Genomic DNA, 19,520 nt, shown 5'->3' with positions numbered 1-19,520 from the left:
CGCCGGCCACGCCGTCCACCTCTGACACGTGGAGCTCCACAACACAGTGCTTTGACACATCCATCTGCACAGCAGGAGGGAGGGCAACCGCAGAGAGAGATGCGTCGCAGAGGGCACTATCCTCGCCACAGGGTCCACAGACCGAGGCTCAGATTCCTGGACCTCTCTGAGCAGCAGTGCACACGGAGGCTCAGAGTCACTCGAAATGTAGTCGTCAACATCTGCAGCCTCCTTCATGCCGAGCTGCTCCCGGCTGGCCCGAGCACCATCTTCTTACATGTCGCTGTCAACGTCACCACTGCCCTCAACAACTTCTCCGCATCCTTCCAGGGTGCCACCAGGTACATCGCCGAGGTCTCTCAGTCGTCTGCACAAAAGTGCCCTGCAAATACATCTCCACCCACTCTGCAGTGACACAATGGGTGGCATCAGGTGTGGGTCTTCATAGTGATCCTCAGGAAATGGTATTATTGCACAAACCAGACAAGATTCGCAAAGATGTGGCAGTAGTGATGCCAATATAATATGTGATGTGAGTTGCTCAGAAATTAAATATAAGTAAAAACCATAACAAACCCTCAAACACCTTTGTGCATCCCCTTCATGGTCACGACACGTTTGCCTTACGCTGCCTACTGCACATATGTGATGCATGCCCTGTGGCTGCAGCACAGGTAGTGGCAGGTTGAGTGAGGCTGACTGTGAAAGAGATGCATGAGAGGGTGAGTATGAGATAGAGCCATGAGATTGTATGAAGATTGGGTTGAGTGGTAGTGGCGGGATGAGCACAGGTGAGGTGAGTAAGTGCAGGTAAGTTGAGGATGAGGTTTGAGTGGGTGTGAGGGGTGATGTGACAGAGTAGTGTTGGCAGTGCAGAAGGAGATGTGGGGTGGGGGCGGTGATGTGGCAGACAGAGTGTAGGGGAATGAGTAAGTGTACTCACTTTGGCTGACTTACATCGGTCATTGCAGCGCCTCCTGCACTGTATGCAGGTGCACGATATGTTGGTGGTGCAGGTGACCTCCTCTGCCACCTCGAGCCAGGCCTTCTTGGTGGCAGAGGCAGGCCGCTTCTTCCCACCCGCCGGGGGGAAGATCTCTGTCCTCCCCCTCCTCCTCCTCACCCCATCCAATGATACCTGGAGTGAGGCATCATTAAACCTGGGAGCAGCCTTCCCCCTGGGCTGCTCCATGCTGTAATTTTTCCTATTTCTTGCAGCATCAGTCAATGGAGGACTGCCCCATTAAATAGAGCTCCTCCAGCTGACAGACCTTACTGCGCATGTGCAGTCCGCCCGCCGCGCAGCTCAGCAGCGGGGAACCCGGAACAAGAGGTAAGTGGATCCAATCAGCCTGCGATTGCGTTCGGGGCAGACTGATTTCACCGGGCGCGTTACCCACGCGCCCAATCGCGCCCCCCGCCGCGAACCCGCCACCCTGGTAATATCGGGCCCCTAGTATCCCAGCCAACATTCCTCGTGAATAAAATCTACCATTACTGTTTTATTTTTATTTCAATGGAAATAATGGGCTGCTGATTCACCATCAACCGTTTTACATTATCGCAAAATGTCTAAATTACCCGGTGTGACTCCACTTCGTGTCAGCTACCTTATTTATTTTAGCTGCTAACCTTAGTCCCGTGAGGTGCTTCCTGAATGAGATGAGGCTGGGTGTAAGTGGCTGGGATGGTTCCCCTTTGGAGCCTTGGAGAGCTGAGCTGATTCTTGTCTTGGGAAGCTGTTACGAAGTGCTCAGAAGTATTTTTAGATGGGGAGAATAGATTTTTGTGGTACTTCCTTGTAAATATTGTTGTTTAAAGTAAAAATGACTTGAAAACATAGAATTTTGAGTTCATTTTTGTGTATGTGTTCAACTTTTGGAAGTTGGATGATGGCAGGGGAAATGAAGACTTCTGTATGATGAATGAACTTGGCAAAAGTCTTGGACAGTGATGGACTTTGAGAAGGTGTGGGGGATGAACATGCCGGTGTGAAGTGACTTTATTTTGATGAGTCAACCTTCATTTTCTGAAGGAACTAGGCTATCAATTGTGCTCTCCTGTTCCACTTCCTTTCATTCCTGCGCCCTTCCTCATGCTGTGGGGTTGCAGGTGTTGCCTCTCCCTCGTTGTCATCGTCATCATTATCTTCAGGTTCCAAAAGCAAGAAGTCTTTCTTCATGGCAATGTTTTAAAGCACACAACATGCCACAATGATTCCGGAGACTGTGGCTGGGCTGTACTGCAGTGCTCCACCGAATTTATCCAGGCACCTAAAATGAGATTTCCGAACACTCTATGACACTTCTTGTGGTCGCATGGCCTTATCATATCAATTCGCCCCAGGTATCTGTGGAAGCCTCACTGGAGTCATCAGCCATGAGTAGAGGGGATAGCCTTGGTCAGCAATTAACCACCCTGATACACGGCCTTGAGAATGGTAGATTGTCACATGATCAAAGAGTCATGGCATCACCCGGGGTATTCGCATGATCAAGTAGGATCAGGTGATTAGCATTGCACACTAGCTGCACATTGATGGAATGGAAGTCCTTTCTGTTCATAAAATAGATGAGTTTTCATAGGGGGCTTTGAGTGCACGAGTTCCATCAATTGCCTGTAGCCAGCTAGCCTATAGGTTTGGATTGCTCTTCCTCTTTCCTTTTCGATTTTTATTGGAAGCAAATGAATTGTACAGAGCTTATGAAGAGAGCATTTTATGCCTTTCTTGAGGCAGCAATGAGTTGCTGGCTAATGCGACATAGGTCACCTGATATTGCCTTGAACGATCCTGATGCAAAGATGTTTAAAGCAATGGTGATCTTGACTGAGACAGACAATGCTGTTCTCCTGCTGGAAATAGGCTGCAGGACATCAGCCAGCATATTTCCCCAATAGCTCAGAAAGCCCCAGTAGTGCAGCTTTGTAAATTTTGGTGACTGAGTGTTCACATGTAGGGAAGAGATACTTTCTACGATGCCTCATGCAAAGGGTCTCTAATCTGGTCACTTGGGTGTCCTCCTCCTCATAACACAAAAATAAAAGTATTCCCAAAGTGAAATCTATGTCTAGAGTGCTAAGCAGTACTTTGAGCAGAGCTGAGTAAAGGTAGCAGCAAATATTCAGTATGACCATTCAAAATGGCTGCCTCCAAACGGTACATGCCACAGGGATATCTCCTGCAGCTATTACTGCCACATTTAGAGTGACATTAATTATTGGGGGTGTTTTGGGACATAAAGGGGAATGGGTCAGAGAGGTTGGCCACACCCCCTTGACCTTATTTACATGGGGCAGTAAGCACTTCCGGTGGGTCATAAAGGGGACTGGTGGTTTTTTGGAAGAAGAATGCAGGTGCAGTGTTTGGGGGGCAGATTTGAGGCAGTTGCCTTAAATAACCGATTCTGCTCTTTCTATTGGCCCAAAATGAGTGTTAGCTCTGAGGAAAGTCCCTCCCAAGGTGTCACTAATATGGCCACAGAGAAAACTGAGGCTCAGACCATCGCTCTCCATTGGCTGAGTGAAGAAGCATGATAATAAGAGTCAGCAGAAGGCTCCCAAAGGGGGATAGAATGACTTTGTAATTGTATGAGTTGGCATAATATATCTTAATTTAGTTATAAAGATTTCTCTACTTCACAATCTATCTATCTATATTTAAGCATTTGCATAACTATACTCAGAAAGAGAAACGGTAACCAAAAAGACTTATATTGTCTTTGCAATTCCTCGCTTTACCCTATGGGAAACACATGTATTTGTGTGTGAATGTGCTTAAAAGCTTAAAAAAGAGATTTTTTGTTTATTCATGTAAGTGAAAATATTAACACAAATTTCTTTGCAGGTACATTTTGCTCTGATGATTTGCAATTTTAGATTAACTTTGATAAGTATCTTACACATAGCAGTATTCTATCTTGTTCACAGCTAATATTTCCTTTCAAGATGTTGTTGATGATATGATGCTAAGCCACTAGAGTTGCCACTTTTGAATTAGGTTCTTAGTTTAAGCTCTAGAAGACAGGTTACTTTCGGGAAGATCAAATACTATGTGCATTAGGAATCATCTCCCGTACAGATTTGGGATGAATTATCTTTACAGATGTAAAAGAATATGGGACATATAACTGAAAGTATAAAAACTCACTACTGAAAAGCATAAAGCATTTGTGGGACTACTATGATTTAATATTTTGAGCAGGGAAGAACAATGCAGAGATTTTGATCTCATGTATTCATTATCAAGACTTGTAAAAGGTTTACAATTTAGGGTCATCATTCAGTGACCTCAGTGATTGGGTGGCTGATCTTTTATCACTGGAATGACTTTAACTGTGTAATTCTCACACATGGCATTAAAGTCTGTTTAACCTTTGCACTTAAATTTATACTATAATATGCTCAAACATTTTAAGAACACCAACATTTTAAAATTATAAACAGGCAGATTGTTATTACTCCACTTTCAGGGCATTGTTTGAGGTATAGTGGAATTTTCTTTTCTTGTTTTTACACAACAGAGAAATTTTAAAATGTCCTTTAAACAATATATAATTAGACTAGTTTTGCAAAAGAAACTTTGTTTGTACAGCAAAATAAAGTATTAAATACATGTGTTATATTAAAAAGTATATAAAAACTACATGGTCCATTGCTTTGTAGTGTTGTTGATATGGTTCAGCACTGAAGAAATACACCTTATGATAAAATCCTACAATGGCCTTATCCTCATGTATTCATCTGACAAAAATACTCCCCATGACTAATTTTAAAACAAAATACTTAAAACAAATTTTTAAAAACATACCATGAGGCAGTTGTCATTATTACTATGCTCTTCCAAAGCTTTGCACAGAAAGATGGTGTTCTGCCTCTAAGCTCCCAATATGGTTCATTGCTTTCAATGGGCAGTGGGACAGCCAGTAATTTTCCTAGTTGGCACTGCCAGTACGGAAACTCACCTGCCGGCCACGCATATTGGAAATCATGGGTGTGCTGCCTCTGATCCCCCAATATGAGCAGCTGGTAGGCAAGACTCCTCACTGGCAGCACAAACTTGGGAAATTAGCCCTGGCAAACTTCTATGATGCTAGAGCTTTGGAAATGAAAAGAGGGCTGGAGCCTCAACCAGGTAGCCTTGCCATCAGTTTACTTTTTTTCATAAATATACATACTTGTAAATAAGTATTTTGTTTTAAAGGTTAATCATGTGGGTGTATTTGTCACATTAACATCCAATGATAAAGCCAGTTGGGGCTTATTCTATGGTATTCCTTAAATATCTCTTTACTGTACAAATTCCAAAAATAACTGTTAGTAGAGATAATAGACATTTATATTTGAGGGTTAGATAAAAATGCAAACATTTAAAAAAATTGAAATGTATCTTTCTTAATCTGTAATTATGCCTGCTAGATAAAACTATAATCTCTTCATTCACTGTGAAGATTCATATAATTATACTGCTTTCTATACCACAATGTTATCGTTTACTAGTCACTGATGATGTGCTACCATTAGCACATAATCCACATAATCCACCATGAGACCACAGAGAGTAGGAAATGGCAATAGCAATAAGCTGAATCTTTAAAAATACAGTACAAATATAAAATAATACATTATGTACAATGATTTTTTAATGTTTCTGTTGCAGTATTACAAAAAATGCCAAGTTCATTTGAAATTCTAAAACCAGGAGAGGGTCAGTTAAGTCTGCTTTATGATGAAGGAGAGAGTTTTCAAGAGGGCAATGACTTTACATCAATCACTTTTGGCTCTGCTCCCTTTCTCCTTCCCTTTGGAGGAAACTAACTCCTGTCATTTGTTGAATGTGTCAAACAGAGATGCAGGAATTTAATGAACTCAACATCTGTTCTTACTGGTTGTAGAATGTTTTAGGTTATAAAATGGGCATCAGTCCCAATCAAACACACCAATGAAGTATGCTGATATACAGCAACATATGTTTCATTGTGGCGTTTGTACACAATAACCATGATTTCCCATGACGTTGACACAGTGAGACAAGATCAAGTGTAACCTTCAGGTGAAGTGGGGTTAGAGGGTGGAGGATAATTGGACCAGGGCATTCAGATGTAATGCAGATAAAATTCCCATTTTAAAGTCAAACATTCCTTCCTTATTTTACTTTGATTTTATATTATTAATTATAAGTTAAATAGCAAAACTTAGTGCAATTTGAAAAGCAAAAAAAGTAGATTTGGTTGGAGCTTAGGAGTACAGACTGAGGAGCTGGGAGATGTAAAACTAATGTACTGCAGCATCACCACTGGTGGGAGGGTGTAAATATATTGTAGCAAGTTTACAGGGGCAGTTTCCATTATAAATGTAGACACAGGAATTTGTGAGGAAGTGCGCACAAACATATATGTATTACTAGTCGATTTCCCATGGTGATACACACAGGGAGATGATACCAAGTGCCACCTTCAGATGAAACAGGATATAGGGCAGGAAGATAGTTGGACCTGGACACAGACATAATTCAGTCCCCATTTTAAACACATGTATTCTATCCTTAGTTTATATTTCAATTATAAATTACTATGCCCACATTTATAATGGAAGCTGCCCAAGTAACGTGCCATGCTGTAATTACACACTCCTGCTAGTGATGCTGTTGCAGCTCCTCCACTGATGGGAGGGTGTAATTATAGTGTGGCAAGTTTACATAGGCAGTTTCCATTATAAATATGGATATAGGAATTTATAATGGAAAAAATTGACAGGAAGTGCACAGACATAAGAATTTTAATGTATTACTTGTCAATCTTCCGCAGCGCTGCATACGCTAAGCCGGAGAATATGGTCATTCTCTTATCTTCTCTTGACGTTTCTATGTCTCAAGCTAGCAAAAGATCACATTTATTTTTACATTATATCTTGAATTTTGCAAACTTTAAATTAAACACAAGTCTTTGGAAGAACGATCTTTAGTGCTCAGCTTGGCTACGGAACTGGCAGGGGTGCTGTATGCTCACAGTCATGCTGATTGGGGTACTTCTTTTCCCCTGTATATGGGTGGCTGGCTGTACTTGGGGGCAGTGAGGGGGTTGTGCTGAGTGAGCTGAATGAGCTGCACACTGCTTGGTATTTCCTCAGCTCCAGACGGACACAACAACTAAATTGCTTTGGCCCGTAAAGCCATATTGATCCCAGCCGAGCACAACCATGTTAAGAAGCTTTATTGTATTCCTCCTGTAAGCATTATATATTCAAAATGTACAACCGACTTCAAAAATAAATCTAAATTTAAACTCTTGAAGATTTAATATTAGGTTTCACAAAATTAAAAAAGCTATCTCTAAGTCATTTATTGCTCTACATTATGAACACCAGAACCTTGTGTAAAAGTTTATACTGATAGGAACATGGGAAGATAAGAGCAGGAGTAGGCCATTTAGCCCCTTGAGCCTATTCCACCATTCAATGAGATCATGGCTAATCTATGACCTAACTCCATATACCCACCATGGCCCCATATCACTTAATAACAACTTGTCCACTCTTTCCACCTACTAATAATTTGCACATTTCAAACAAAATATACGAGTATAAATAGTGCAAGAGTAATAAATGTATTCAAACCTAAGGAAAACTAAATTAACTATAAAGCTTTTATGAATAAAAGTTTTGCACAGTTCCCTCCACAAATTCGTAATTTTATTTTCTCCCCCTTTTAGGGTCCTTGTAACACTTTCAGCTGAGATGGCAGGATACAACTTGTCCACAGGCCTCTGTCAAATGGCTGCTCTTGAACCAGGCGTTAATAGGTGGATGAGAATAGTGAGGGCTAATCTTCCCTCCTGTCCTTTGGAGAAGCAGCTCCAAAATGACCAGAATGGCCACAGCCACTTATATCCTACTGCTTCATCATGTGTTACTTTAACACACCAATGCACTGTACAAAGGCAGCTCTTGTATTGCTTCTTTAATTTATAGATGTTAGATAGAGATGGCAGTGCAGGTGGTGTGCCGCAATTGCAGTATGTGGGAGTTTGTGGAGAGCAGCATGATCCCCAGGCAACCATATCTGCAGTAAGTATCTACAATTCGAGGATCTGCGGCTCATAGTTGTTGAGTTGGAGTCCAAGGTGCAGACATCACAATGCATCAGGGAGGGAGAGAGTTACACGGACACTTTGAGCCAGGAGGCAGTCACACCCCTTAGATTAGGTAGAGGTTTAGATTTGGTTAACGGTCAAGGACAGGAGGATGTGACTGCGAGTCAGGCAGGTAAGGGGAGTCCAGATGCAGTGGTGGAGGAGCCTCAGCCTTTGCCCTTGTCCAACAGGTAAGAGATACTTGCTACCTGGTACAGGAGGCCATTCAAGTGGGGGGAGCGAAAAGGTGGTAGTGTTAGGGGATAGTATAGTCAGGGGGATAGATCCTGTTCTCTGCAGCCTCGGCAGGAGTCCCGAAGGCTGTGTTGCCTGCCCAGTGCCAGGGTTAAGGATATCTTTGATACCCGGAGGAGAACTTGAAGCAGGAGGGGGAGGATCCAGTTGTCGGGGTCCATGTAGGAACCAACGACATAGGTAGAACTGGAAATGAGGTTCTGCTGAGGGAGTTTTGAGGAGCTAGGGTCACAATTTAAAAGCAGAATCTCAAAGGTAATAATCTCTGGATTACTACCTGAGCCATGCGCAAATTGTCATAGGATCAAACAGATTAGATGGTTAAATGCGTGGCTGAAAGAGTGGTGTGGGAAGCAGGGGTTTCGATTCATGGGGCACTGGCACCAATACTGGGGAAAGAGGGAGCTGTTCCGTTTGGACGAGTTCGACTTAAACCGGGCTGGGACCAGTGTCCTGGCGAATCGAGTAAATAGGGCGTTAGATAGGGCTTTGAACTAATAAGAGGGGGGGAGGGTTCAGGTAAGAGTAAATTTATAAGTCGAAAGAGAAAAGTCAAGGCTGTAGAGCAGAGTAACAATTTGGGTAAAAACAAGCAGGTTGTGTCAGGAAGGGACAGAGAGTTTAACAAAGATAATAGGGCATTAGTGACTGAGGTCACATCAGGGAAAAAATAGTAAAAAGTTAAAATTAAAGGTACTATATCTGAATGCACGAAGCATTTGTAACAAGATAGATGAATTAATGGCACAAATAGAGATAAATGGGTTTGATCTAGTAGCCATTACTGAGACATGGTTGCAGGGTGACCAAGGTTGGGAGCTAAATATCACAGGGTACTTGACTTTTAGAAAAGATAGGCAAAATGGAAAAGGAGGGGGGTAGCCCTGATAATAAAGGATGAGATAAAGGCAGTAGTGAAAAAGTATCTTGGCTGAGAAAATCAGGATGTAGAATCAGTATGGGTGGAGCCAAGAAATAACAAGGGGCAGAAAACACTGGTGGGAGTAGTTTATAGGCCCCCTAATAGTTGTGATAGTGTTGGACATGGTCTAAATCAGGAAATTAGAACAGCATGTAACAAGGTTAATGCAATAATTATGGGGGACTTTAATCTTCATATAGACTGGGCATATCAAATTGGCAAAAGTAGTTTGGAGGACGAGTTCATGGAATGCATTCGAGACAGTTTCTAGAACAATATGTTGAGGAACCAACTAGTAAATAGGATATTTTAAATCTAGTATTGTGTAATGAGACAGGGTTAATTAGTAATCGTATAGTTAAGGATCTTCTGGGGCAGAGTGATCATAATATTGAGTGATTATAGAATTTCATATTGAGTTTGAGAGTGATGTAGTTAAGTCCGAAACTAGGGTCTTAAATTTAAACAAAGCCAATTATGTAGGTATGAGGGGCAAGTTGGCTAAGGTAGATTGGGAAATTAAATAAAAGATATGACGGTAGATAAGCAATGGTGAACATTTATAGAAATAATTCCTAATTCTCAATGAACATACATTCCTTTGAGGAATAAAAACTCCATGGGAAATGTGATCCAACCATGGCTAACTAGAGAGGTTAAGGATAGTAGCAGATTAAAAGAAGAGGCTTACAATGTTTCCAAAAAGAGTAGTAAGCCTGAGGATTGGGAGGGTTTTAGAAATCAGCAAAGGATGACCAAGAATTTGATGAAGTAGGAGAAAATTGAACATGAGAGTAAGCTAACAAGAAATATAAAAACAGATTGTAAGAGCTTCGTCAAGTATGTAAAAAGGAAGAGATTAGCAAAAGTAGACGTGGTACCCTTAGAGGCAGAGACAGGAGAAAACATGATGGGAAATAGGGAAATGGCAGAGACATTAAACAAATATTTTGTCTCTGTCTTCACAGTAGAAGACACAAAAAAAATACCAGAAATAGTGGGGAACCAAGGGTCTAATAAGAATAAGGAACTTAAAGTAATTAATATTAGTAAAGAAAAAGTACTGGAGAAATTAACAGAACTAAAAGCCGACAATTTCCCTGGACCTGATGGCCTTTGTCCTAGGGTTTTAAAAGAGGTTGCAGAGATAATAGATGCATTGGTTTGCATCTTCCAGAAATCCACAGATTCTAGAACTGTCCCCGTGGAATGGAAAGCAGCAAAGGTAACCCTGCTATTCAAGAAAGGATGGAGAGAGAAAACAGGGAGCTATAGGCCAGTTAGCCTGACATCAGTAGTAGGGGAAATGCTAGGATCTATTATTAAGGACGTAGTAACAGAGCACTTAGAAAATCATAATATGATTATGTGGAATCAACACGGTTTTATGAAAGGGAAATCATGTTTGACAAATCCATTTGAGTTTTTTGAGGGTGTAACTAGCAGGGTAGATAAGGGGGAACCAGTGGATGTAGTACATTTGGATTTTCAAAAGGCATTCGATAAGGTGCCACACAAGAGGTTATTACACAAGATTAGGGCTCATGGGATTGGGGGTAATATATTAGCATGGATTGAGGATTGATTAATGGACAGAAACCAGAGAGTTGGAATTTTCGGGTTGGCAGGTTGCAGGTTGCTGGATCAGTGCTTGGGCCTCAGATGAGGGGACCGAATGTAATGTATCCAAGTTCGCTGACAATAGAAAGCTAGGTGGGAAAATAAGCTGTGAAGGAGGATGCAAAGAGGCTGTAAAGGGATATAGACAGGTCAAGTGTGTGGGCGAGAAGGTGGCAAATGGAGCATAATGTGGTGAAATGTGAAATTATCCACTTTGGTAGGAAGAATAGAAAAGCAGAATATTTTTTAAAAGGTGAGAGACTAAGAAATGTTGGTATTCAGAGGGATTTGGGTGTTCTTATACATGAATCACAGAAAGTTAACATGCAGGTACAGCAAGCAATTAGGAAGGCAAATGGAAGGTTAGCCTTTATTGAAAGGGGGTTGGGGTATAAGAGTAAGGAGGTTTTGCTGCAATTATATACGGCTCTGGTGAGACAACACCTGGAGTACTGTGAACAGTTTTAGTCTCCTTACCTAAGGAAGGATATTCTTGCCTTAGAGGGGGTGCAATGAAGATTCACTTGACTGATTCCTGGGATGAGAGGATTTTCCAATGAGGAGAGATTGAGTAAAATGGGCCCATACTCTTTAGAGTTTAGAAGAATGAGAGGTGATCTCATTGAAATGTATAAAATTATTAGAGGGCTTGACAGGGTAGATGCTGACAGGCTGTTTCCCCTGGCTGGAGAGTCCAGAACCAAGGATCATAGTCTCAAGATAAGGAGTCGGCCATTATATCGGCCAAAATAAGGACCTAGATGAGGAAAAATTTCTTCGCTCAGAGGGTTGTGAATCTTTGGAATTTTCTACCCCAGTGGACTGTGAATGCTCGGTCGTTGAGTATATTCAAGACTGAAATCGATGTATATTTGGACACTAAGGGAATCAGGGATATGGAGATAGGGCGGAAAAGTGGACTTGAGGTAGAAGATCAGCCATGATCTTATTGAATGGCGGAGCAGGCTCGAGGGGCCAAATGGCCTACTCTGCTCCGAGTTCTTATATTCTTACTCGGTAAAACACACATACTGCTGGAGCCTTCAGCAAAGAATTTATGGGGATCATGTTTGTACTTACTGCAAAATAATACAAAATCTACAGAATCTTAAGCCACAATTATTAATTAAAATATCTTAGCAACCACCAGAATGTAATTTATTGCCTTAGTAAACTTATGAAATGCATATTCGTATTTTCACACGAGAACATAAGGGTTTCATTTTCTACAGCTACTAGCTTGAATTCAAGGGCTAACCTATTATTTCACATATTTTAGCTTCGCAAAGATTAGCAATGCCATTTATATACTAATATCAATGCATGCTATGACTTCTGACCCACAAGTGTTCAAGCCACCATTTAATGCTATAGTGCTAGGGGAGAACAGCTGCCCACAGCTGAATTAAGTCCATGACCATTCCCCAAGGTATTTTTGATTTTTTATTAAGCTGCAGACTAGTTGGAATCTGGTAGGGTGAATTCCGAGACTCATAACGTCACGGACAAGACTCCTTTTCCAGTAAAAGAACATAAATAAAATAACTCCCTCATACAAAGAATTTGGTGGGATCTTCCAGCTGTTGTTGGGCTATTACGTTGGAATATTAAAAACTGGCACAAATTTATAAAACTATTATGCAATTGTGAGTAGCACCATTCTACCCTCTTTTTACAATGCTTCACTCCCTCCAAAGCTGAATCTTTCAACAGTTGCTAAAATAAGAAAATCTGCATCATTGGCAAAAACAAATCTTAGCTCCCGGGGTAATGATATAAAGTAAGGACTCAAATCAATTATAATTAGACACTGCAGACACTTTTATATTTAAAGCACAATGCATTATTTTTCAAGCATCATCAAGCATATTACAGAAGTATTGGAAGCATCCAGGGCTGAACTTTGAAGTCTGTTACATTTAGTCATTAACCAGGTGTATTGCATGATGGAGTGCACTTCATGAATAATTTAGCATGAAAATAATTTATAACCAACCAGATAGTCAAGATAGTCAGGTTGGAATAGTGTACTCAAAAGTACAATCTAAGAAAACTGGAAACTGTCACTGCAAATTTGTTCCAGTTGGAAACTGATAGGTCAGGTCCTTGACACAGGAAAAAAAACGCAATATGCCCTTTCCCCAGTTTCTTTGACATACAGCAAATTTTTCCATCAGACACTTCAAAGTCACTGCCTCTGCAGTTAGTGGTGAATACAGTAGGGCTGAAAAAATTGGATTCTATAAAAATCAACAGCTATAAAGGTCACAGACACAGCTGCACAATTTCAGCTGCATCTCCAGCATTCAATTGTGATTACTGTCATCAGTTCAGGTCTACACTTACTAATATTGGTCCAGTAAACTCTTGTGCTGTGAAACTCACATGCAGGTGTGTTCATGAGGGTAATTCATAAAATTTAGATTATCATAGTTATTTGTATTCTGTGGAGTTTAGTGAAACAGCTGCATGGAAATCATAGATTCCAAAGAAAAACTTAAAGACCCGTATGATTTTAATGTTTGTATTCATGAGCAAGGTTGCGCAGTGATTCCAGTGGAAAACAATTGGTTGGCCTTTCTTACAATGCATAAACTAAAAATGCAACTCTATTTCTTACAATGAAGAAATATTTGTGTGGCACTGTAATTTAAATACTGTACTAAGTTTAGTATCATATCACATTAAATGTGCCAACTAGCCATGAAGATAAACAATAACAACTTGCATTTATATAGCACCTTTAATGCAGAAAAACTTCCCCAGGTGCTTAATCAGACAAAAATGGATGCCAAGTCAAAGAAGGAGATATTAGGAGGAAAGCCCAAAAGCTTGGATAAAAAAGTGGGTTTTAAGGAGGGTCCAAACAGAGATAAGGAGGGATGAGGCCATGAAGGGATTGAAACACGAGGATGAGAATTTTAAATTGGAGAGATCGGGGGCTGGGTACCAAGATAAGTCAGCAAGGACAGAAGTGATGGGTGAACGGGCCTTGGTATGAGATAGGATACGGACCGCAGAGCTGAATTTAGAACTGAATTTACAGACTGTGGAGGATAGTAGGCTGACCAGGAGAGCATTGAAGTAGTTGAGACTGGAGATGACAAAGATAAATATTAATTGTAGTGCTGTTTTTATTTTTATCCAGCTCAATAGTTATCTTATTTCTCTAATTCATTCAAGATTAAACTACCATCTCAACATTGACTGTCTAGACTAATGTTTCTTACATTTTCACTTATACTTACCACATGCTGAAGGTTCAGGTTATCCATCCTGCCATAGCAAAGATCTAGGAGAGTCACAGGTTGTTTAGTCAGATTCCTTCCTGACATCAGCCACTGCAAGGAAAGGTTCTCTACACTTGTTGCCTATAAGAATTAAAAAAATATTTGTTTGAATAATCAAGTTGATTGGATTTTATTTCCACATAGAATGAAACACAAAAGTTGCAAGCACTGCTAAGTACTTTCAATAAATAGCATAATAAAATGGACTTTAAATGTCCAAATTTGACAACCTATGGCTGTGAGAGCTCATTTTAAATGTACCATCAGTAAGCAGTACCTTTGTAAGCATCTTTGCTAATCAGTCTTTCATAAAAGTCAAATTCTTTTGAGAGGTGATCCAACATTTTATTCACTGTGCCATTTAATTAATATCAAATTACAGATAAATAATTTTAAATCAAACTGATGAATGGTTTTGTTACTTGAGCTTTTATAGACAGAATGACAACAGCAGTTAAACAAACCAGTCCGATGCTGTCCATCAAAATTTCACAGAATAAAATGCAAAAATCTGCTGAATCTGTATCTGTTCTCCCTGTAGAATGCAAAAGGAGATTCTGGTATTGTCTGCATGCTGGGAAGGCAGCCGGGGTTACAAGGAGCAATGAATTTCTCAAATTTGAACTTCATGCGATGTGAATAAAAATGCAAAAAAAACAAAAGAGGTGACATCTTGGGGATTCCACAATACTTCCTTAGGGGGTTGGTTACTAAAATGACCTAAAATATTCAGTGCTGAAAGAATACAAACAAAACTATTTACCATATTCTAGTGAAAATTTACAAACCTAATACTCATTTTAATAGCTTATCAGCAATTAAAATAGCAAACCCTCCTGGCACTCACAGTATTTGGTTTAGAGGGGGGATTTTCTTGAAGCAATTTTTCAAAGGACTTGTTCAAACCACCACAGGACAAAAATAAGAATGATCAATGTCTTTTAAAAAAAAGAAAATCAACACATGCACTCAGTTATACACTTAAAAGTAACTATGCAATTAATCATGTTTTTTCCACTTAATGCAGACTGTGACTAACGTGGTATGCTGAGATTTGAATTTGGAAATGAAGGTTAACCTCTTCATTAGAAAATTATTCATGGTGCTTGAAGTAGCGTGATAAATTCTGCCACAGTCAGGGTTTGAGATGACATATTTGGGATGAAATAAAGGAAATTACTTTTTAATGTGATTTTTCTACTTTCCTTTTACCCCTTGAAAAAGAAGGTTCACCCTTCAGCCTTCTCAAAGCACCATGTCAAAATACCAATATGTTGAACTAAAATCCAGTAAAAAGGCTATTCATTCCTGGAGAGCATACTCCAGAATGCTTATTTAAAACTTGTTTCCATTTATTCACTCAGCATTAGCAATAGATTTTATGGGGGTAATTTTAACCCCCAAGAACAGGTGGGTTGGGGGCGGGTGGGAGTTGAAAATAGTTGTTTTTTGGGTCGCGACCGCTACCCGGCTTCACTTCCGGGTTTAGCGTGGGCGCGTAGAAGTACAGGCTTCCCACTGGGAATGCAAAATCCGAAAATTTTTCAGGTGCGACCCAAAAAAACAACTATTTTCACCTCCTACCCGCCGCCAACCCTCCCGTTCTTGGGGGGTAAAATCACCCCCAATGTCTTTTTCTTTTAAATTTTATGACCTATGTAGTTTAAAAGGCAGATAACAAGAAAGGTATATTTCACTTTGGGGTGGTAACAATAACATAAAAATTCAATGTGATTAAACTGCTGAGCAAAAGCAATAACAAATGTTTTTTCATTAATCACTTCTAGTCCCAGTTTTGTTCACAGACTCAAATATGAATCAGTAGAATCGCAGGGGTGAAGGGGGAGCCTGCTTGATAAGTGCTTGCTAATGATTGTGAAAACTTTTACAAAGGCCTAAGAAACACGGGGCCATTTTCCATCATTTTAATGCTACATGCATGCCAGTTTTCCAGGTGTTAGTGTGAAGGACCTTTTATAAAGGTACATCATAACCTCCTTGCTTTTGTACTCTATCCCTCTATTTATAAAGCTCAGGATCCCATATACTTTCCTAACTGCTTTCTCAACCTGCCCTGCCACCTTCAACAATTTGTGCATTATACCCCCAGATCTCTCTGTTCCTGCACCTCTTTCAGAATTGTTTATTTAGTTTATATTGCCTGTCTTCATTCTTCCTATCGAAATGTATTACTTCACATTTTTCTGCTTTAAATTTCACCTGTCACTGTCCGCTCATTCCACCAGCCTGTCTATGTCCTCTTGAAGTCCATCACTATCTTTTAGAAAAGATAATCCGGGACAGAATTAACAATCACTTAGACGAGGGTGGATTGATTAGGGAAAGCCAGCACAGATTTGTTATAAAGGCAAATAGTGTTTAACTAACCTGATAAGAGTTTTTTGATGAGGTAACAGAGAGGATAGATGAGGGCAATGCAGCTGATGTGGTGTATATGGACTTTGATAAAGTGCCGCACGGTAGGCTTATCATCAAGATTGCGGCTCATGGAATAAAGGGAGCAGTAGCAACACGGATATATAATTGGCTAAGGGACAGGAAACAGAGAGTAGTGGTGAATGGTTGTTTTTTGGACTGGAGGGAGGTGTACAGTGGTGTTCCCCAGGGGTCAGTTTTGAGACCACTGCTTTTCTTGATATATATTAAAAGACTTGGACTTGGGTGTACAGGGCACAATTTCAAAATTTGCAGATGACACAAAACTTGGAAAACACAAAACAATGAGGAGGATCGTGATAGACTTCAAGAGGATATAGATAGGCTGGTGGCATGGGCGGACATATTGCAGATGAAATTTAACACAGAAAAATGCAAAGTGATGCATTTCGGTAGGAAGAACGAGGAGAGGCAATATAAACTAGAGGACACAACTCTAAAAGGGGTACAGGAACAGGGAACAATTTCAAAATTTGCAGATGACACAAAACTTGGAAGGGTAGTGAACATTGAGGAGGGTAGTCATAGAATCACAGAAATCACAGAAAGGTTACAGCACAGAAGGAGGCCATTTGGCCCATCGTGTCCACGCCGGCTCCATGCAAGAGTAATCCAGCTAGTTCCACTCCCCAGTCCTTTCCCCGTAGCCCTGCAAATTTTTCCTTTTGAGTATTTATCCAGTTCCCTTTTGAAGGCCATGATTGATCTGACTCCACCACTCCCTCAGGCAGAGCATTCCAGATCCTAACCACTCGCTGTGTAAAAAAGGTATTACACAAGAAAGATGTGAAGGTGTTAGAAAGGGTGCAGAAGAGATTTACTAGAATGATTCCAGAGATGAGGGACTTTAGTTACATGGATAAACTGGAGAAGCTGGGGTTGTTCTCCTTGGAACAGCGACAGTTGCGAGGAGATTTGATAGAGGTATTCAAAATCATGAAGGGTGTAGACAGAGTAGATAGAGACAAACTGTTCCCATTGGCGGAAGGGTCAAGGAACAGAGGACACAGATTTAAGGTGATTGGCAAAAGAACCAAAAGGTGATATGAGGAAAAACGTTTTTACACAGCGAGTGGTTATGATCTGGAATGCACTGCTTGAGGGGGTGGTGGTGGCAGATTCAATTGTGGCCTTCAAAAGGGAACTGGATAAGTACTTGAAGGGAAAAAATTTGCAGGGCTACAGGGAAAGGGCGGGGGAGTGCGACTAGCTGGATTGCTCTTGCATAGAGCTGGCGCAGACTCGATAGGCCGAATGGCCTCCTTCCATGCTGTAACCTTTCTATGATTCTATGACTATCCTCCTCACTGTTTACTACCCTTCCAAGTTTTGTGACATCTGCAAATTTTGAAATTGTGCCCTGTACATCCAAGTCCAAGTCATTAATATATATCAAAAAAAGCAACGGTCTTAGTACCAAACCCTGGGGAACACCACTGTATACCTCCCTCCAGTCCGAAAAACAACCGTTCACCACTTAGAAACATAGAAAATAGGAGCAAGAATAGGCCATTTGGCCTTTCGGGCCTGCTCCGCCATTCAAAATGATCATGGCTGATCATCTAACTCAGTACCCTGTTCCCGCTTTTTCCCCATATCCCTTGATCCCTTTAGCATTAAGAAATATATCTATCTCTACTCTCTGTTTCCTATTACTTAGCCAATTTCGTATCCATGCTGCCACTGCCCCTTTTGTTCCATGGGCTTCAACTTTGATGACAAGCCTATTATGCGGCACTTTATCGAACGCCTTTTGGAAATCCACATACACCACGTCAACCATCTCTGTTATCTCATCAAAAAAGTCAATCAAGTCGGTTAAACAGGATTTTAAACAATCTGTGCTGGCTTTCCTTAATTAATCCACACTTGTCCAAGCGACTGTTAATTTTGTTCCGGTTTATCGTTTCTAAAAATTTCCCCAGTTTAGAGTTTAAACTGACTGGCCGGTTGTTGCTGGGTTTATCCTTATACCCTTTTTTGAACCAGTCCTCTCGCACCACCCCTGTATCTAAGGATGATTGGAAGATTATGGCCAGTACCTCTGCAATTTCCATCCTTACTTCCCTCAGCAACCTAGGATGCATCCAATCAGGACCGGGTGACTTATCTACTTTAAGTACAGCTAGCCTTTCTAGTACCTTCTTTATCAATTTTCAGCCCATCCAATATTTCAACTATCTCTTCATTTACTGTGACTTTGGCATCATCTTTTTCCTTGGTAAAGACAGATGCAAAATACTCATTTAGTACTTCAGCCATGCCCTCTGCCTCCATGCATAGATCTCCTTTTTGGTCCCTAATCGGTTCCACCCCTCCTCTTACAACCCGTTTACTGTTTCCACGCCTACAGAAGACTTCTGGATTCTCTTCTATGTTAGCCGCCAGTCTATTTTCATTATCTCTCTTTGCCCCTCTTATTTCCTTTCTCGTGTCCCCTCTGAACTTTCTATATTCGGCCTGGTTCTCACTTGTATTATCAAAGTGACATCTGTCATACACCCCTTTTTTTTCTGCTTCATCTTACTCTCTACCTCTTTTGTCATCCAGGGAGCTCTGGTTTTAGTTGCCCTACCTTTCTCCCTCATGGGAATATATCTAGACTGCACCCGAACCATCTTCTCTTTAAAGGCCGCCCATTGTTCAATTACAGTTTTGCCTGCCAATCTTTGATTCCAATTTACCCGGGCCATATCCATTCTCATCCCATTGAAATTGGCTAATTAGAATATTTAAGTGATGTGGCAGCACTGTTCTTATACCTCCCACTTCTGAACATTGTCTCTACAGCAATTGTAAATGATGCCCAATGTAACTGGGTGTCCATGGTTGTTAGGTACTGAGTAGCAA

The 19,520-nt window shown here is 40.7% G+C and overlaps 1 protein-coding gene across 5 annotated transcripts in view; it reads right to left on the bottom strand.

Annotated features, from left to right (window-relative positions):
- Positions 1 to 19,520, bottom strand: part of LOC137320906 (centromere protein F-like) — a 346,288-nt gene that overhangs the window by 80,488 nt on the left and 246,280 nt on the right. For all 5 annotated transcript variants that reach the window (XM_067982890.1, XM_067982888.1, XM_067982891.1 and 2 more), the window contains one exon: positions 14,172 to 14,294. In XM_067982890.1, the coding sequence (XP_067838991.1) occupies positions 14,172 to 14,294 (123 nt within the window). The remainder of the gene's footprint in view (positions 1 to 14,171; positions 14,295 to 19,520) is intronic.

The sequence above is a fragment of the Heptranchias perlo genome, chromosome 4, assembly GCF_035084215.1.
Source record: "Heptranchias perlo isolate sHepPer1 chromosome 4, sHepPer1.hap1, whole genome shotgun sequence".
In the NCBI taxonomy this organism is placed as follows: Eukaryota; Metazoa; Chordata; class Chondrichthyes; order Hexanchiformes; family Hexanchidae; genus Heptranchias; species Heptranchias perlo.
The sequence above is the reverse complement of the archived record's forward strand: the minus strand, read 5'-3'. Positions and strand labels throughout refer to the sequence as shown.